At 59.0% G+C, this 20,525-nt stretch overlaps 1 protein-coding gene across 1 annotated transcript in view; it reads right to left on the reverse strand.

Moving 5' to 3' along the window:
* The window catches only part of GTF2IRD1 (GTF2I repeat domain containing 1), a 113,324-nt gene that overhangs the window by 55,989 nt on the left and 36,810 nt on the right, over positions 1 to 20,525 (reverse strand). Inside the window, 7 exon segments of the mRNA XM_068524256.1 lie at positions 5,310 to 5,493; positions 10,203 to 10,286; positions 11,716 to 11,805; positions 12,878 to 13,188; positions 14,006 to 14,189; positions 16,004 to 16,159; positions 19,027 to 19,168. Coding sequence (XP_068380357.1) covers positions 5,310 to 5,493; positions 10,203 to 10,286; positions 11,716 to 11,805; positions 12,878 to 13,188; positions 14,006 to 14,189; positions 16,004 to 16,159; positions 19,027 to 19,168 — 1,151 coding nt within the window.

Consider the following 20,525-nt stretch of genomic DNA (forward strand, 5'->3'; position numbering starts at 1 on the left):
TGGGGTGTGGGGCTTCCTCTGGCCCTGAGCTCTCCTCAACCACAGCTGGTGGATAACTCACACCCCTTTCCCACCAGGGCTCCGCAGCCTTTACCCACCACCACCTGTGTCTCAGCGACAGGCACGGGGTAGGCCCTGCTCCCAGGAAGCTCTCCGTCAATGGCACAAGCCAGGAGCGTCCCAGATCACAGCCTCACAGCGTGACATGTGGGACCCCTCAGGTGTGTCTCAGAAGCCAAGGGGGCCCAAGCAGGGAGGGGGTCAGGAAAGACTTCACGGAGTTGGGGGTGGCAAGCCCAGGTGGGAGGGCTGAGAGGTTGTCCAGGTAAAGGCATAGGGAGGGCTGGCGGCTCCATCTGGCCGGCTGGAGGCATCCTGTGGGAGGTGACCAGCCTTCAGTGCTGTGCCCAGGCATGTGGTCTCTACACCGTGGGCAATGGGGAGCCCCCAGGGGGGCATGGCACCCTCAGATCACTCCATCATCACACAGAGGATGGCTTGGAGGGGGGATGGCTAGGGGCCCAGGGGCCATTTGGGGACTCCTGAGTCACCCTGTTAAGACACCTGGAATTCTCATTCCTGGAAGACGAGGATGGAGTAAAGGTCAGCGAGGGAGCTGGGATCACCTGGTCGCCTACCCGCAGGGCTGCTGTCCTTTCTGCTCTGCTCCCAGACCCCCCAGGGTGGCTCCCAGCGGGCTGGGGGGCCTCAGGCAGCTGGCCTAGGGGGCCTGCAGCAGAGCCTGCGTGCCACGGAGCGGCTGGACAAGTAGACAGGGCTTTGGCCACTCAACTGGCACCCCCAGAGGCGACATGGGACAAATGAAGTCCCGCTCGTCTGAGTCCAAATACAAGGGGGCCGACAGTGCCCAAGGCGGGCCCAGAGGGAAATTCAAACAGAGGCAAAAAGGTCAGTGACAGAAGGCAGAGCGTGGGTTACCGGGGCGGTGAGACCCCAAGCGTGGCGTCCTGTTCTCATTCTGAGAGGCGCCAGGTTCCCCCACTGTTCTTGGAGGCTCACGCTCGTCTGGGTCCCCCAAGGCCGAGAAGCAGCCACAGGGAATAATTCTGGAGGAAACTGGCTTCCACAATGAGGCATGCTTCCTCAGCTCCACCCAATGACGGGGAGGCTCCCAGCGTTAACAGCAGGTTTTATTATTTATGGTTATATTTACTTATCAGGGAGCACGGGGGAGGGGGTGTGAGACCTTGGCCTGCAGTTCCTAGTGGAGTTGGCGGGCGGGGAGGGGGGAGACAGATGACAGGGAGAAGGTCTGATCCGACGTGGCTCCAATGTTGTGCCAGACGCCCTCATGGGCTGCCCGGCCTGGAAGGGCCCACCTGATGAGCGCTGACCAAGGGTCGCTGTTGCACACTGCAGAGTTCTAGGACCCCCTCCAGACACTTTTCCCTCTGAAGTCCTCCCTCAGGTAGAACCGACACATGTGAACTCAGAGCCTCTCGCTCTGGGCTTGTGTCCTGGGGGGAACCGGGGATTTAGGGGTCAGGGCTGGGCATGAGTGGGGACCCAGGCGCCAGGGGAGCCCCCTTCCACTAATAACAAGACCCACAGGCCTTGTCAAGGGGCTTCTCCCTTTTGTCAGGAGAGCACCCTGACCTCCCCGCCCCCTGCAGACACCTGGGCTGGGGCGGAAACTCCCCCTCCTGGCTGCTTCCTAAGCTCTCTGTTCTCTGACTCCCTTCTGCTAGGACGATCGCAAATGTGATCTCAAATGTCTCCCTGACGAGGCTGGGATGGGCAACAGTGAAAATGCACTGGGGCTCAGAAAGGAGCAGCCTCTGTTCTAAGCACCTTGCTCACATCCATGTAGTCTCCCATCAGCACTATGAGGCCTGAACAATCATTAGCCGCATTTTATTTTATTTTATTCTTTAGCCACACGGTGCAGCACGTGGGATCTTGATTCCCCCACCAGGGATCGAACCCATGCCCCCTGCAGTGGCAGCGCAGAGCCCTAACCACTGGACCGCCAGGGAATCTGCCTCATTAGCCCCATTTTATAGACGAGGAAAGTAAGGCAGAGCAGTTAAGTAACTTGCCCAAGGACACACAGCTGGAAAATGGTAGGACCAGGATTCGAACCCAGGTTGTCAGCACTGACTTAGTACTTCTCTATACGTGAAGGAGATGAGGTCAAGGGAGAAGACTCACATTTATTGAGCATCTATTCCATGCCAGGTATGTTATGTCTACCTCCTCATATACTATGTTGAGAAAAACCTGAGGAATAGGGCATCACTGTCCCTATTTTTACAAATGAGGAAACTGAGGCTCAGAAGAGAAGCGCTAGTCAAGGTTATCACGTGGTATGTGGCTTCAAGCCCAGTCTGCCTGATGCCAAGCCTCCTCCTCCAGGAAGCCCCACAGGCTTGCTGCTCAGATGCCATCTGAGTCTACACCTGGAAACATGCTGATTGATGCTCCCAGGACTCATCACAGGAGTGACCACCCACCATGACTCGCGGTAGCCCCTGGGGGCAGATGGGGACTGTGCCTGCTGTTTCGTGAAGTCCTCAGTAGAGCTCAGTGAAGGGCTGGGCCTGCAGGAGGCGCCTGGCAAATACTAGTGAAGGATTAAATGACCTACAGTTTGGACAGAGGGAGATGAAGGTCAGCCACAGTGAGGACTCAAATACCATGGTCAGGAACGTAAGGGGTCACTGGGATGCCCTTGCTGCTTTCTGCTCTCCTAGCCTCCTCCCTTGCTACCAGGAGTCAAATGAAGGAAAAGGACTTAGGCAGCAGCAAGAGAGACTTAAGCTAGACAACAGGAGGCACTGCCTGACAGAAGGCCGAATGATTTTGTTTTTGGCCCCGCCACGCCACTCGGTTTGCGGGATGTTAGTTCCCCAGCCAGGGATCGAACCCAGGCCCTCAGCAATGGAAGTGCAGAGTCCTAACCACTGGACCGCCAGGGAATTCCCTCGAATGATTTCAAATTCACCTCCAGAATGATTTATCAAGTGGGACCCCTGGTAGGGGCTGAGGGGGCACAGAGGTGGCTCAGATGTGGTCCCACTGCCGCCAGTGATCAGGGTGATGGGGGGCTGGTGGGGACGCGGATGGGGGGAAGAAGCCACCTGCTGCCGGAGGGGGAAATTCTTTCCGACTGAGGACAGGGGAGGGCTTCTAGACAGAATAGTGAGCCTTGAAAGACAGGACAGGTGGGAAGGAGGGCGGGGAGCAGCTCCAGGCAAAGGAAAGGGCTTCAGCAAAGGCTGGAGGTACGTGAGGAGGCAGGAGTTCAGAGAAACAGGAGGGAAGGTGGAGCGGCACTAAGGCGGGCACAGTGGCTGCTGACAGGCTGGAGTGTGGTACCCTGGGAGCCGCTACACCGGGGCTCACGGAGAGTGGGGGAGCGGTGAAGGGTTCTGAGCAGGAGTGCCCCACAGTCAGAGCTGACTCTCAGAATCACCTCCCTCGGTGGCAGTGAGATGCCCGCCCAGCTCCCTGGCCACTCTCAGCCTCCTCTGCTGGCGGCCCCTCCTCATCCTGGCCTCAGCCTCTAACGTGGGGATCCCGGAGTCCATCTGAGCCCTCGCCACCTCTTCTCCTTTTTTTTTCTTTCTTTTTTTTTTTTTGGCCACGCTGCATGGCTTGTGGGATCTTAGTTCCCTGACCAGGAAATTGAAGCCGGGCCCTCAGCAGGGAAGAGTGGAGTCCTAACCACTGGACCACCAGGGAATTGCCCCTCTCTTCTCTTCTCTGTTTCTCTCCTGCCCGTGATCCCTTCCTGGCCCACGCTGCCAACTCTCAGATTTTTATCTCTAACCCCCAGACCTCCCTCCCGAGCTTCTGACCTCTCAGCTGGGCTTCTGAAAATTCCATCTCCTGCTCATCTCCAAGGTGAACTCACTCGGAAACATGGGGGTGAGCCTTCCTCCCCACTCCCCTCCCCACTTGCACGGTCCACTCACCAGCACACCCCGTCACCGCTCGGATTCCATCCCCACCCCAGCTGCTCTCTCCCGTGCCCACCACGCCGGCCTGGCCCACGGCTGCAGCAGCCTCCTCGCCAGTCTCCTGCTTCTGTTCCCTAGAGTCCGTTCTCCCCCAGCAGCCAGGGGGCCGGGCAGACCCCAGCTCTGGCATCCAGCAACCCTGCAGACGTCCTTCCCAAGGCTCAGAACAACTCCACGCTCTCAGGGTCAATCCCCACCCTCTTGCACCCCAGCCGTCTGGGCTGCTCACTGAGGTCAATTCTTCTACCCAGACACTGCCCAGCTGGGTGCAGGCAGCCCTTCTCAACCTCCCAGCTCTGGCTTAACCAACGGGATCTTCTCTCAGAGGCCCCCGGACCACCCTAAACAGGTCTCCTCACCCCCACGCACCCACCATTTTTCTCTCTCCTATTACCCTGTTTATTTCCTAAGCTCTAACAAGTTAGATGGCCCGAGCCCAAATCTGGACAAGCACTTTCATCCATCCATCCATTTATTCCACAGATATGTACACTGGCATCTCCCGCATGCCAGGGACTGCTGTGGGCGCTGGGGATTCAGCAACGAGACACACAGTCCCTGCTTACAGTCTAGGGCAACAAACAAGCAAGCAGGCGTGTGGGTGCGTGCACACGCTGGGAGCACGCCCTCAGCGGGCTCCCAGAATGGATGCCTGGGAAGGGCCCGATGCAGGCAGTGCTGCTGGAGGCAGGGGGCTGGACGGCATGGCCTCTGGCCCCCTCCCTCTCTAACTATTTAGGAGGAAGCATCCCAGGAAGCCTGGCATTGCCTGGAGATGCCTGCTCGCTGGTGAGTCCGGCCAGCTGTGAGGACAAAGCCCCTTGTGGGAGTTGGGAGACAAGGCTGAGGGGTGGGTGGCAGCAGGTCGGGGGGAAGGGGCTGCAGTTCCAGAGTCCATAGTGCTCTGCCTTCTCCCACCCACCCGCACCTGCACCAGGGAAACTGGCCACCTGGGAGGACAGGAAAGATGGACAAACTACCAGCAGGCAGGGTAGTCCGATGGGAGGTGCAGAAAGGGAGAGGCTGGCCCAGCCCCACCTGAGCTCAGGTGGGCTCCTCTCTGAAGGGAGGTAAGTACAAAGGCCTCAGGTCTTCTTTAGCAGCAGGAAAACACCTCTAAGAACTTAGCCAGCGCCTACTAGGGTCAGGCACTGTGCCTCCATTTTTCCATTCAATACTCAAAAGAGGCCAGGAGGAGGCCACGTAGCTGTCAGGTTACAGAACCCCTTCATTCCACTCCTGACCCCTGTCACCTCCCCAGGGCCCTGCCTTGTGCCTGCTGTCGCCCCCTTTCCCAGCCCTGCCCCTCTGCACCCCACCCCCTACCTCTTAATGACAAAGTGGATGCTGTGCCGCTCCTCCAGGATCCGCTTCAGCTTGGGGACCCCGTAGGTGCAGGGGCGCTTGAAGGGGATCTTGTCCGGGATGCCCACGATCTCCACAGCCTCCGGGTCGCAGGCGATCTTCCTGTAGGGGACGGGGACCATGTGGTCCAGGCCCAGGGCTTCCGCTGGAAGGGCAACGGCAAGGCTGAACGCGGGATGGAGGCTGCGGGACATGCAGGGCCCCAGGGCCTGGTCATCACCACCTCCCACCTCCCAGGCACCACTCTGGCCACTCAGCAGCCAGAGGGATCCTCCTGAAACACCAAATACATCACTACTCTCTTAAAAAATGCCCATAGGCTCCCCTCCCACTCAGCGATGGCCAAAGCCCTACAAGGCCCTACGTGACCAGGACCCCATCACCTCTGGCCTTATCTCCATCTTTCACCCCTCTGCTTGCTCACCCCGGTCTCTCTGGCCTCCTTGTTGCTTCCCTAACACGCCAAGCATGCACTCATCCCAGGGCCTTTGCACCTGTTCTTCTGTCTACTCAGACACTCTTCTTGCAGATCACCATACCCTTCCCTCCCTCCCTCTCTCCATTCAAGCATCTGCTCAAATGTCACTTCACCAGCCTAAAACAGCCCCCTCCATCCCTCCCTAGCCCACCCTGCTTTGTTTTTCATCCCACGTTTATCATAATCTGACGTTACAAACATATTCATCTGTGCGTCGGTTCACTGTCTGGAACCTAAATAGGGCAGGACACGTAGTAGCTGCTTCCTGCATATTTGGGAGTGAATGAGAGGCTGAGGGAAGCTTCCAGGCTGGAGGTGGACTCTTGGCAAGATGCTTCCAGTTGTACAGGTGTGCCCTTTTCTCCAGGGAGGGGCCCAGCACTCCGCTCACTCATCAGTGACATGAGACGCCGCTGGAAGCTGACAGCTTTGTCAACAGCAGTGTAGACAGAACCCGGGCTCAGGAGGTGGTTACTTGCTCTTTTCCTCCAAACCGTTAGGTGCGGTCCTGTGCCATTTCAGTCACTCATACACCCCAGCTCCTCCTTTTCATTCATTCACTCACCAAATACTTCTTGAGCACCTACTATGTGCTTGATGGAACTTTCATGGGGCCCCAAGGCCTGGGAGATGAGCTGAGCTGGGTGTCCACTTCACTCCTGCTTCTCCCAAGGGTCAGTCCAACCTCTCCCAAGGGTTCCACATCTCCTCGCTGTTCCTCAGGGCCCTCCCCATCCTGGCCTGGCTCCTCGGGCCACACCAGGATTTGTCTGTGTCCTGACAAGTGCCAGCCCAGAGCCGGACCCCCTGCAGTCATGCCAGGACCAGGGCAGGGCAGAGTCGCCTGTCTGTGGCCCTCCCTGGGGCACCGCCAAGATTGTTTTCCTGTTGATGCGGCCCAGGTCTGCGCTGGAGGCTTTGGCAGCCAGATCCCACTGTGAAGTCACACTTAGCTCGTCGTCTAATTAAACCCTCACCATCTCAGCAGCTGTCAAACCATCTCTTCCCCCGACCCCCAGCGTCACCAGCCACCCCCCAGCCCCAGCACTTGAGCGATGGGCTCTTGGGTTCCTCGAGTCTACGTGAATCCACCTCCCCTCGGGTCCATCTGACTTGCTAGGCCTGTCTTTTCAGCCCAGGGCACAGAAGCTCCAGCCCGCCCAGCCTCCAGCCGCTGCCCACTGCGAAGAGGAGGATAGAGCCCACCACGCACAATCCTTAGACCCTGGTGTAATCTCAACCTCTCCCCGGGTGACAGAGAGACACTGCGGCTTCCTCAAGGCTGGGTTCCCCCCATTTCTCTTCTGTTTTTTCCCCCCCTCTGCACCCCCAGCAATGTCGCTGGCCCACTTGGCCCGGAGTTGGTAGCTGAAAGGGCGGAACCAGGAGCAGGACCTGCTCGTCCTGGGTCTGCAGGATGGTTCAGGCTGCCAAATGTCCCCACCCCTGCCACAGGATCCCCCAGTACTCATGGGGCGGGGGGCAGCGGGCGGCAGCTTCTCCCCAGGGCAGCTGAAGGGACAGCTCAGAGGGAGCTCTGGCCTGAGGAGGGGCAAGGCCTCAACCACTCCAAGCCCAACACTCTTCCTTGGATTTGGCCACGGTGGTGGGCCCAAGTGCTGACCTCTAGGAAAGGCTCAACATTCTGGAAACATCCAGCACGCACAACAGGCTGGAAGACTGGCAGCTGTCATGCCCGCAGGGGTGGGGCAGAACCCACCCAATGTGGACAGAGCCAGCCCTCCCCAGCTCCCCTCTCCCTACTTCCCGTCCTGCTCACACCTGGCTAAGGAGGGAGGGGAGAAACTTGGGTACAGACAGGCCCCTGTAGTACGGGGCCTCGCTCAGCCCCACCCCAACCAGGATGGCCCAGCCCACCAAGCCCACGTGACCAAGCCTCCCCGGCCCCAGGGTGGATCAAAGAACACCTCCTCCATGAAGCCTCCCCTGACTCCCCAAGCCTATCGAGAGACCTCACCCTCCTCTGAGCCGTCCTCCCTTTCTGAGGGCCCCCACCCTTGCACGTTACTACATGCTAGAATGTACTACCGTACACCACTGCGTGTACTGCAGACCCACCTTCAGCCACTTGCTGAAGCACCTTGAGACCAGAGTTGGCCTGAGTGCCTGGCACAAGGTAGGGGGCTCAAAACGCGATTAGAGGGACTTCCCTGGTGGCGCAGTGGTTAAGAATCCGCCTGCCAATGCAGGGGACACGGGTTCGAGCCCTGGTCCAGGAAGATCCCACATGCCGCGGAGCAACTAAGCCCGTGCGCCACAACTCCTGAGCCTGCGTGCCTAGGGCCCCTGCTCCACAACAAGAGAAGCCACCACAGTGAGAAGCCCGCACACCGCAAGGAAGAGTGGCCCCCGCTCGCCGCAACTAGAGAAAGCCCGTGTGCAACAACGAAGACCCAAGGCAGCCAAAAATAAATAAATTAAAAATAAAATTAAAAAACGAAGACCCAACACAGCCAAAAATAAATTAATTAATTTAAAAAAAAAAACGCGATTAGAGGGTTGGAAACATCCCCCACTCCTGGGAGGGGACAGGGGCTGGAGGCTGAGCTCATCACCAATGGCCAATGGTTAAATCAATCACACCTACTTAAAGCAACCTCTGTAAAAACTCTAACCGAAGGGGTTCAGAGAGCTTCCATGTGCCAGGAGGCTGGTGCACCCTAGACTCCACGGGGACAGAAGCTCCTGTGCTCAGGGCCCTTCCGGACCTTTCACCATGTACCTCTTCATCTGGCTGTTCATCTGTATCCTTTGTAGTAAACGGGTCAACAGAAGCAAAGTGTTTCCTCCCTCAGTTCTGTGAGCCATTATGGAAAACCGCCGAACCCGCGGAGGGGGGTCCTGGGAACCACGGGTGTGCAGCCAAATTAGATGGAAGTGTGGGTACCCTGGGGACCCACTACTTGTGACTGGCATCTTAAGTGGGGTGCTGTCTTGGGGGACTGAGCCCTTAACCTGGGGAGGGGTCTGTGTAACTCCGGGGAGTTAGGGTCAGAATTGAATCGAGTTGTAGGGCCCCTAGCTGGCGTCCACAGAGAACTGGAGGGTTGCGTGGCGTGGAAAACCCACACTTCTGCTGTCAGAAGTGTTGTGAGTAGAGAAAGAGGTTTTTTTGTAGCCAAGCAGGAGGGGAGGGAGGGCAGGGAGGGCAGTGAAGCCCTACCCCGGCAGGTCTGGTCTGGTCATAGTGAGAAGGCCAAGGTTAGGGAGGGAGACTGGCCATCTCCAGGGCATCCGGCAAGCGTCCGTGGACTCCCAGGGCAGTGCTCTCCCCTGACCCGCACATGTAGGCGGCCCAGGACCCTCCTCTCTGTCCCTGCAGCTCTGGGTGGTGCCCCTCCCCCCAGCCCCCTCCCTTGGTCCCATCGTGCAGAGGGACTTCCCCAGAGAGGGGTTGCGCGATTCAAGTGGGGTTCAATGACATCACGCCTGCGTGCTGAGTGGTCTGTGGGTACCTGCATCATCTCCGCAGTGACTGAGAGCCACCCACCCTGGCCAGAGCCACGCTGCGTCTGACCGTTGAGCGGGGCTTATAGACGGAGCGCAACAGAGGCTGAGCGAATAAGTGAGAGTGAGCGAGGACTGCTGAGGGGACAAAGGAGACCAGGTGTGGGAGGGCACTCGGGGGTCCCAGGACCCAGAGTGGGAAGGGCTTACAGACCCGTCTGGTCCAGTCCCTGCCGTCTAGCCAACGAGTGGCCACACTTTGCACTTGGCTGAAGCTCTACCACACGGAGGGCACCCCTGCCCCGGTTACCACCTGTGCCTGCTGCCCAGAGTGCGGTGAGCCGACACGTGCTCTGAGCTCAGCTCTGTCCTGGGTGCTGGGGGCACAGAGGGGCCAGTGCTGTCCTGGCCTTCACGGGGACAGATACAGACAAGGCGCATCGAGCGTGCGACATGGAACAGAGAGGAAACCATCAGAGCTTTAAGGGCTGAGTCTTGAAGAACAGGTAGGAGTCTGCCCGCAATACGTGCAAAGGGCACGCCGGGCAGGGGGCACGGCACGGGCAAAGGTGAGGAGGCAGGAGACAGGGTGGTGCGTGGGGGACTTGCAGGCACAAGAGGCCAACAGCCGTTTTCCCGGATGGTCGCCACCGCCCCCCCAAGCGGCCCGCCTCCCACAGGTGAGCCAAGGTCTGGGGCTTTGCCATCAGTCCCGCCCCCTGGAGAATCTGGAAGGGAAATATTGACACAACCACCCCCTACCCAGACAGGAGGTGACACTTGCGTTGACGGCGCGTGGTGCCAGCATATGGCTCCCACCGTCATGTTGGGGAACACGAGTGATTGCCACATAATGAGATGCTCAGTGCACTGCTGGGGCCACACCACGGGCCGTGCCGCCCACTCACCATATCTGCTGTTAAACAGGATCTGCACACACTCCCGGAGCGTGTTGATGTCCTCGGTTTCTTTTATGAAGGCGTCCCACTTCTCTATCAAAACACAGGGGGTACAAGTGAGGGCCCGTCGGAGCAGGGACCCCATGGCTTGGCTGCCTCTTGCCTCTCTGTCCACCCCCACGGCAGCAGATATTGTGCGGGCTCAGCCAGTCCATCCTGGGCCCCTCCTGAGTCTTGACCTTGAAAACCTAACCCTCATGCCTTGTGCACCCGGGGTCTCACCCAGCTTTGGCCCTGTTGGGAGTCCCTAGAACCCTCAGCCCTGCTGGTCTCTCCCATAAAACCAAAGCCTCTGCTTCAATTTCATATTAATAACTAGAGTGATCATTTGGTTCATTAAAATTATAAAAGGAACATCTTTAATTTATTAAGTGCTTATTTGTGCTAAGTACTTAATACGTATAATATCCTAGTTAATCCCTCAAGACAACGTGTGGAAATAGATATTATTCCCATTTTGCAGATGGGAAAACTGAGGCTCAGAGAGGCTGAGTAACTTGCCTGAGATCACCCAGCTAGTACCTGGTGAGATTCTATCTCTGCTTGTATCCCTTGCCCACCACGGCCTCCCACAATGCTGTTCTGCCTGGACATCCAGGTCCCCTTCCTGCCCGGCATGCAGCTTGTTTGTGGCAGTGGTGGTCTCCATTCTGATCCCAGGAAACTAGGTTTCTTAAAGAACCTTTCACTGAAGGTGAGGCTGAGACCTCCACAAGGCAAAGTTGCTGGAAAGTCTCACTACATCCCTTTTTGGTACAAATGAATCCCAAACCTTCGGGTTCTCTGTACTCTGTGGTACTTTTAAAATCTGTCTACTTATTTTTTTGACCCTTGTTCCTTCATGAGGTGGAGTTTAATTCCTTTCTCTCCCTTGGGTATGAACTGGACCAAGTTCCTGACTTCTAATGGGTAGGATATGGCAGAAGTGACAGTGATTTCTGAGGCTGGGTCATAAAAGACGTGGTTCCCTCCTTACTCTCTCTCAGATCACTAGCTCCAGGAAACCAGTCGCCACGTTGTCAGGACACACAAGCAGCCCCGAAGAGGCCCAGGTAGTAAGGAATAGGTATCCTGCCAACAACCACATGGGTGAGCTGGAAGTGGATCCTCCAGCCCCAATTGAGCCTTCAGATGATCACGGCCCCAGCTGAGATCCTGAGAGATTCTGAGCCAGGACCACCCAGCTAAGCTGCTCCTGAATTCTGACCCACAGAAACCGTAAGGTATAAATGGTATAAATGCTTGTCATTTTAAGCTATGTTTGGGGGCAATTTGGCATGCAGCAATATGTTAACTATTATATATTGGCTTTACTCTGGTTTCACTCACAAGTCCCTTGTGCGGTGCTGTTCCTCCTTTCTCTCACAAAGACCCAGTGGACACACATCTGTTTCAGTAATAAGCACCACCCCAGTCCTGGATCCCCACTCTGGTCAGGGTGCTGCCACCGGCACTGTCCTACCTGACTTGTCATGGACGATGGAGAAGAGGATGCGCTTAGAGGCATGGACGTTCTGAATGAGAGGACCGCCAGGCCCAGTGGGCTTCTGTCCTGGACAAGGGAGCGGAAAGGTACAGGTTCCAGGTGGGCCCCAAGAGGGGTTCCCCAGATCTGGCCTGAGTGCGTGGGCTGGGGCTCTGGGGTAACAGTCTCCCCCACCAGGGAGAACCCAGGACTGAGCCCTGTGATCATGAACTCAAGGCAAGTTCCCTGACCAGAGGCCTGAGACATTCTTTAGCAGAGTGTGCTCTCCGAATGGCAGATCGGGGAGGGCAGGACGTCCCAGGTCACATTTTACAGATGGGGACACTTGTTTCAGGCATATAAGTCCCATCCTCCTGCTCAGCCCTCATGGCTGTGGAGGGGAGTGGGTGTCCTTTTTTCTCCTTCTCAAAATAACAGTAACAGTTAAGTATAACTTATAAGCACCTACTCTGTGCCAAGCACTGGACTCAGTGCTTTAATACAGAGGTTCTCAAACTTGAGCACCCGTCGGAAACACTTGGTGGACTCATCAGTTTGCAGGCAGCTGGGGCTCGCCCCGCCCCCAAAGTGCCAGATTCAGCAGGGCTGTGGCTGGGCCTGAGAATGTGCATTTCTAACGTGCCCTGTCATTTCATCATGATAACAGCCCAGCGAGACAGGTACTATTGGCATCTCCATTTTACAGATGAGGAGACTGAAGCTGAAAGAGGTAGAGATTTGCCCTGGGACACATAGCCATTAAGTAGAGGGGCCAAAATATGGACACAGGTCTTTCTCGTGCCCAGCTGTTCCTTTTCTTGTGTTTCCAGTACCCCTAATCCACGCTGGGTGGAGGTCGTAGGTGCTCATTAAATGCACGTACCTGATTAGCACGTCTACTCTCTCCCTCCATAGACTCCCCTGGGAGTCCTTTCGGGCATCTCTTGGTCCCAGGCCAAGGATACTGTTCACAAATGACTGGGCAGAGGCCCGGGGTCTGACTGAGTCCGAGCTACCACGCCTTCTGTCCCGCCCCAGCTCCTCGCTCCGACGTGCCCCCTGCAGCCCTGAGCACCCCCACCTGCCCTGGGAAGCTGCCCCTGCATGAGTGACCTCTGTCCCACCCGCCCCAGGCTCGGGAGTCCCAGCAGCAGCTTACCACAGCAGTCTGGGAAGTCTTGGGCAGCGGGGGCCTTGGGCTCAGGCCCGGGCCGGCCGAGGCCCAGGTCACTGGAGGCAAGAGGGCAGGCGGGTGCCTCCTGCTTGAGCTCCCGCACGGTGTGGTTGGCAAGGGCGGTGCTGTACAGGAAGCTGGCCACGGACGAGGAGGTGGCGGTTGGGGGCAGGTCCTGGGGTGGCCCCTTGGGGGCCTGGCCGTGCAGGCCACAGTCCCGAGACCCCTTGGCTATCAGGGAGATGCCGTTCAGCTCCACCAGGGCCTTCGACTCCCGCCCGCCATCCTCGAGCGGCCTGGGTGAAGGAAAGGACACGTGACAGCTTCACCCACCTGTCCCGCCCGGGGTACGTCTTCCCCGAGCCCTCCCTCTGCAGAACACGACAGCCCGTGAAGTATGCAGGACCAGTCCCCATTTTACAGGTCGGGGTGCAGGCCCGGGTGGGGGTGTGACGTGCCCAGGGCCACACGGCTGGGCCACCCGAGGACCTGGGCCCTGCCCCCTGGCCTCTGTGCCCCCTCTCCCCCAATCGCGTCCTTTCAGCTGCAGCTGATCGTCTCGCACCTCCTAACGCATCCCTCCTCCCTGGGCTCGTGCACTGGCCGTGGTGCCCAAGCCCTGATGGACCACGTTCAGCCCTCAGGCTGCTTCCCGGCTGCCCCAGTGATTGGTACCCTCCCCGGCCCAGCCTCCATGACCTCATGGCCCGTCAGTCCCTAATGGAGCCCTCGGCTGACAACCCAAGCAGGCACCCACGATGTGGCTTCCCGCCTCCACGCTTTTGCACGGGCTCTTCCTGATACCTGGAGTGCTGCTGGTGCTATTTCTTCCCCAACCAAGCCTCTCTGCAACACAGAAGCCCCCCGGGAAGACGTCCACACCTGGCTCAGAGCATGCTCTGCGACTGAGCTTCTGCCTCACCTCTGCCATCGGACTGGGAGCTCTCACAACCAGGGTCCCCTGTGGGAGTCTGAAGTCCCCTCCCCTCGGGCAGCACAAGCGGCCACGAGCGGCTGAGCCCGCACGGAAGCAGGTCACCGCCCGGCCCGGCCTGGCCCCCGGGGTCCAGCCACCAGGCCCCGGGCCGCTCCCAGGCGGGCTGCCTCACTCACCTCTTGAGCTTGAAGCGGATCCGGTGGCTGTGCTCCAGGATGGCCATGAGGGCCTTGGGGTCGTACTCGGCCGGCCTCCGGAAGGCCAGGCCCTCGGGCAGCCCCTGCACAGCCAGCAGCCCCGGCTCCCGAAGCAGCCTCTCGTAGGGCAGCGGCACCACGCTGGCCCGGCCCAGGGCCTCGCCTGTGGGAGGGGGTCGAGGAGGGGGCCTAGTATGAGGCGGCAGCCGGGCTGTGGTGCGGGCCGGGCGCGCCCCGGAGCTGGGGCCGTGCTGAGTGACTCCCCGTGGTGCCGGACCCCCAGGAAACAGGACCCCAGAGGCCCCTGCACTGCAAACCTCCCACAGAATAAGCCCCTGCCGGCGGTGAGGGGGGCGGCAGGGCCTGTGGACAGGGGCCTGCGGCCTGCACCTGAGGGCCGGGGCTGCCCCATCGAGGGGGTTCCCTGCTGCCCCCGCCATTCTCTTCTCCGGGCATCTGGGTGGAGGGGAAAGCAGGCCCCGGGGCTGCGAGCAGGAGGTGAGGAGAGAGGGGTGAGAGAGAGAAATTGCAAGAAAAAAGCCACAGGAAGGAAGGGAAAAGGAAAATGAGAGAGAGGGCAGCTAAGGAAGAGAGGAAGGGAGAGGAAGCAGAAGAGAGAGAAGAGACAGGATGAGAAGCTGGTGAGCACGTGGGAAGCGGGGAGGGGAGGGAGGGCCGAGAGTCTGGGCTCACAGACATCTGTTGCCTCCCACCTGGAGCCAGAAGGAAGCCCCTCCCCTCACAGTCACCTCTGATTCTGCCCGAGGCAGGCAAGGGGGGTCGGGGCAGAGTGAGCAGGGGTGCAAGGGGACTCGGGGCGTGAACCTTGCATCTGGCAAAAGCGTCTGCAGTGGCACAGCCAACCATGCATGACAAGTCCTCCCGTCCCCGGGGCCAGCATGCCCACCAGGGCCTCCGGGCCCCCTACCCCTCTTGGCCTCCTCCTGACATCTAGACAACGGCAGGAGTCCCCCCACCCCACCCCGACCTTTGCTCCACAGAACCAAAGGCTGCGGTAGGGAAAGGAATAAAGCAAATTAAAAATCATGGGGTGGGACCCTTAGGGACGGAAGGGACCCGCATGAGGTCACCCAGGGAGTGTGAAGGTCACCACTGGGCCAGAGAGTCTGCAACCTGACACTTCCCAAGGGAGACCAGGCCTGCCTGTCCCCTCCCCTCCTCCACCCCAAAGGAAGTGCTTGGCTGGGCAGTTAGCCTTCACTCAGTCATTCAACAAACACCCTCTGAGCGCCCGCTGTTGCTGGGCTCTGAAGTGCAGGCTAGGAACAGCAGAAAGGGCAGATACAGTCCCTGATCCTGGAGAGCAACCGGGCGAGTGAGGGCACAGGGCACAGTGGGTGCCCAGAGGAGGCCTTAACCCAGCGCAGAGCTGGGGGCTTCCTGGAGCTGAGCCTTAGAGAGCAACGCGGCGTCCACCAGACAGAGGAGGGGAAGGTCGGCCCAAAGGTCACAGCAGGTGTGAAATGAAGCCAGAATGAGCGGGAGGATACGAGGTGGGTCAGCATGGCTGGAGGGGGCTGGGGACGGGCCGTGGTAGGGTCTGATGCCACGCCCAGGGGGACAGGGAGCCCGAGAAGGCAGTGGAGGGAAGAGCTTTGTGGTCAGACTTGTGCTTCAGGAAGACGCCCTTGGTCACAGGGCAGGTGGGGGCAGCAGGGAGCTGGGCTGGTGGCGAGGAGACCAGGGCAAGCGTGGGGCCTCTTCCGGGCGCGAGTGAGCAGTGAGCAGCACCAGGGCGGGGTGGTAGGGATGGTGGTTCAGGAAACGGGGCTGGGACAGAAGATCCACGCCTGGGGATGCAGAATGAGGGAGGGCTGGGGGTGGGGAGAGAAGGAACCCACGCCTTGAGGTTCCGCCCAGGGCCTGCAGCGGGGCAGGAGGGGGCCTCCTCCTCTGGGCAGGGCCGGGGGCTCCCACCCGCCTGGGGGCCCCAAATGGAATGAGGAAGGCTCTTACTATAAAGAACATCAAACACCTCCTCTACCATCTTCCGCAGAAGGTACACGTCCGAGCCATGTTCCAGGGCAGACCGTGGGATGTTCCGGCTGCCACCCTCACCCCGAGACACCTTCTTGGGGTGCTCTGCCTCTGGCTCCTTCCACGGGGGCCCTCCTGTGGGACACAGAGCACGCGGGGCCATGGTGAGTACTCATCACACCACCAGCCCAGTGAGCTGGGACGTCCCTGCCCTGTGCTAAGCCCTGTAGCTGGGCACCCAACACGGAGTGCAAGTGGATGAATGAAGGAAGAATAAATGGGCGAGTCAGCCCTGCCCCAACCGCCCTGCCTAGGGCCAGGGCTGCTTACCTCAGGGTTCCCAGTGCCCAGCAGAGGGCATTCGTCCCTGGTCACCTCTAACTCGCTGTGTGACCTTACGCAAGTCCCTTCCCTCTCTGGGCCTCAGTCTGTGAGCTCTCATGAGAGACCAGCTGGGCTGGCTCAGAACTGGGGTTCGACGAATGTCTGTTCCACCACCTATTTCTTTTCTTTTTTTAATATTTATTTATTTACTATTTATTTACTTTGGCTGTGCCGGGTCTTAGTTGCAGCACGCAGGATCTTTAGGTGCGGCATGTGGACTCTTAGTTGTGGCATGCAGACTTCTTAGTTGCGGCATGCATGCGGGATCTAGTTCCCCAACAAGGGATCGAACCCGGGCCCCCTGCACTGGGAGCATGGAGTCTTACCCACTGGACCACCAGGGAAGTCCCCCATCACCTATTTCTGAATTAACCAGTTGAGGCCCTTGTTTTCTGCTCTGCCAAATGGGGAGACGATGGGGACCCCACCAGGAGGCTGAGGGACTGGGAAGAGGCAGGTTCATGCCAGGCTGGGCCAGGGTGGGGGCCTGGGAGTGTCAGTGGATCCCTGGGTTGGGAAGATGCTAGGAACTGCATTGGAAAGGGGATGAGAAGAGGGCTTGGGGGCGCCCCTCCCAGCTTGGAGTGTGCTCTCCTCCAGGACCTGAGAAGCTTGAAATAAACCAGCCAAGTTCCCGGTGCTATAAATAGCAGCTCTGCCTGGCTCTGGGAAGCCAGGTGCACCTTCCCCAGGCCCCAGTCTGGCTCCCAGCCTGGCCATCTAGGGCCACAGGACCCTGCCACTGCCCACCCTACACCGGTCCAGCCCCTTGCCCAACCTTGGAGAGGGTACAGGTTTTGAGGGCCGGGTGGGAGAGGGGGCTGGCTGGGGAAGCGGCTGGACCACAGTAACGATATGCCCCAGCACGGGGGGAGGGGGGACAGCCTTCCCAGAAATGGCTGATCCCAGGGTCGAGGCCCAGGCAGGGGTCGGGTAATGAAAATGGTAATAACGGTGAGGAAAACAACAGCTGGCGTGTAGTGAGTGTGAACTAAGTGCCAGGCATTGTTCTAAGTGCTCACCATGTATGAATTCGTTTAATCCTCAGACCGACCCAGGAGAGGGTAGCACTGTCCTCCCCTCTCACAGATGAGGAGGCTGAGGCCCAGCAGGCAGCAGCTGGCAGAGCCAGGATGTGGCCCCAGGGGTCTGACTCTAGGGCCTGCTCTTAACCCCAAGATCTCTGAGTCCCAACATCTGGGCTAGAATGCCCGCCCAGGCTCTAACCCCATAGGACTTCAACCACCATGAAAGGGAAAGTGACCTGCCTCGGGAGCTCACCGCCAAGCTGGGGCATAGGCGTGGATGGAAGTTCAGGGCACAGGAAGCTGCAAGGGGTGGGGGGCAGTCAAGCATGGGCGCTGGGGCGGAGGGGCACCGATGGGGCCAGGAGCGGGAGGGATGTCAGTCTGGAGGCTGGGGAGGCATCTGCCAGGCAGAGGGGAGGAGTGAGGGCCTTCCAGGTGGGGAACAGCAGGGACAAAAGGCAGTGGTGAGCAGGGATACACAGAGCCGGGGAACGTGCACTTTAGCACAGTGCAGCCTGGTGAGCACCAGGGATGCTGGGAGGAGAGAATGTAGAGGCCGGGGCTGCTTATGAGGGGCCCTGAAGGCCTAGGTAGCATTGAAGAGTTGGGGGATTCAGAATGACCCCTCTACCTCGGGGGTCCCGGCTCACAGCTCTGAGTGCTGGTGCTGGTTTCTTCCAGGAGCGACCAGGACCCCTTGGCAGGGGTCCCGGGGGTGCCCATGCTACATCCCTCGTTTTTTTTTTTTTTTTTGGCTGCGCCACGTGGCATGTGGGATCTTAGTTCCCTAACCAGGGCTTGAACCCGCGTCCCCTGCATTGGAAGCGCGGAGTCTTAATCACTGGACCTCCAGGGAAGTCCCTGCATCCCCCCTGTTTTGAAAGGGTGCAGCCGAAAGAGCAAACTCCACCTCCATCACTCGTCAGCTGTGTGTCCCCTGGTTACACTCACTGCATCTCATTTTCTCGTTTGTAGACCGGTGATGACTGTTTCCCGAGCCTGCTGGGAACAGTAAACAGCACCAGCACGTGGCCCAGCCTGCGGCTCCATTTATCACATCATCCCTAACTGCTCCCGTTTCTAGACCATTTCCTACGTGCTGGACAAGTCCTCAGTCACTTCATCCCCACGGGCCACCAGGTGGCGGCTCCAAGATTCTGCTACTGTAACAGGGTCAGTGCCAGCCTCTGACGTCAGGGTAATAAGTGAGTTAGTGCTTAAAGGGTGTCGCACACAACAGGCGCTCAGTAAGTATTAGCTGAGCACGTGCACTCGGTCCCTGCATCAGGGACGCACAGGAACTGGGCCACAGCCCTGGGCCTCAGTGTCCCCTTCTGTCCATGAGCACACGGAGGCAGCTGGGTCTGGCCTGCCCGGAGTCTCTATCGGCCGAGGGGCTGCTGTGTGACTCCAACAAAAACTGTGGCCGCCCCTGATGCCGCCACATTGGGAAGCTTGCACCAGCCCCTCCTGCCCAGTGCCTCCTCCCACACAGGGCCACCCGGTGTTGCTCCAGGGACCCAGCAAAGCGCCAGAGCTCCTCCCCTCAGGGACGGTGGGGACTGGCCCTCCGGAGCCCCGGGTACTCACGGCAGAACCTGAGGAAGTCTGACTGCAGCTCCTTGCGTGCGTTCAGGAACATCCTGCCCTTCTCGGTGCCGAGCACGAAGGCGCTCTCATCATGCACAGCGACACAGGCCACTTCTGCGTTCAGCTTGGAGAGCGCTGAGCACTGCAGGGGGAGCAGGGATGTGAGCCGGGGGAAGGACCCCCCCCACTCCGGACACCCCCAGTGCCAGCTTTGGGGGGTGGGAGGTGAGCTCCCAGCTGCCCGAGATCCCACCAGCAGCTCCAGGGAGAGGTCACCCTCCCAACGTTCTGGGTCTTAGACTGCAGTGGGAATGAACCAACGACACCCACAGAGCTTGGCCAAGGTCAGGGGAAGAAGACAAGGTTACAGGGGCTGGAGGAGGACAAAGTCACACGTGGCCTGTGCCCCTTCCTCCTCCCAGGCCCTCCTTGCTCTGGGGTGGGCTTCCTGCCTCAGGCCTGGCCCCAGCCTCAGGGATGATCCTATCCTGGGCGCTCTCCAAGTCCTGGATGAGGAGGTGGGATGGGTCCCAGGAGAACCAAGGCTCAGACAGATCCAGGCTTCAATCCTGCATCAGCCTCTTCCTGCAAGTCATGCCCTTCTCTGGGCCCCAATTTCCAAATCTGCAGAATGCGGGCAAGCAGCCCAGCTCCCAGAGTTGCAATGGGCTTGTTGTGGGGATTCAATGGCGCGTGGTTGGTGGGAAAAAATCTCTAAACCGGGGCATCCCGTGTGGGCATGAGGCAAAGAGGTTCTTTTTGCAGCCCCAGAGTTGAGATTGGCAGGCCTACTGCACAGGAAGCCCTAACACAGGGGGCCCTGGGACCAAGACCACCAGCATCTCAGGCCTACTTCACTGGGAAAACCCTGCCTGCAAAGCTCGTGGCATACGGTCGGTGCCTGATAAATGCTGGTTTTTATCTGAGTTAGCGCTCTGTGGACAGTCGGGAGGTCTGGCTTCTAATCGCAGTTCCACTGCTGTGTGATCTAGGACAGGTTCTACAACCTCTCTGGGCCGTGATCATGCCTTTAGTGCCAGCTCCGGCTTGGAGTCGCTCCGGTGAGGAAGCTGGGGACATCTCAGGGCCAGCAGGACTGTCCCCCGGGAGCTCCTGGGGGGGGGGGGGATGGTGTTCATTTCCTGCTCTCTAAGATTAAAACCAAACCCCACTGCTCCCTTGCCCTGAGGCAACACTGTATAACAAAGAAGACAAACAGATTCAGCTGTTTCCAAGGAGTGGCCAGCAGAGCTGGAGGACAGCCTTCCCTGCGCTGCATGGTCACTTCTCAGCTGAAGAAGTTGAGGCCACAGCAGGGAGTAGCCTCACCCAAAGGCACAGAGAATGGGGGTCGGGAGGAAATGCCTGGAAAAGGGTCTGAGACTGGGCGGGGGGAGGTGATGAACGGACAGCACTTTGGCCCCAATCCTCCTGCAGACCGCCTGAGGACCCGGCCCCAGGCCCGCTGGGTGCCGGCGTTAAGTCACTGCCAAGTAAGT

Source organism: Eschrichtius robustus, chromosome 16 (genome assembly GCF_028021215.1).
Source record: "Eschrichtius robustus isolate mEscRob2 chromosome 16, mEscRob2.pri, whole genome shotgun sequence".
Classification (NCBI taxonomy): Eukaryota; Metazoa; Chordata; class Mammalia; order Artiodactyla; family Eschrichtiidae; genus Eschrichtius; species Eschrichtius robustus.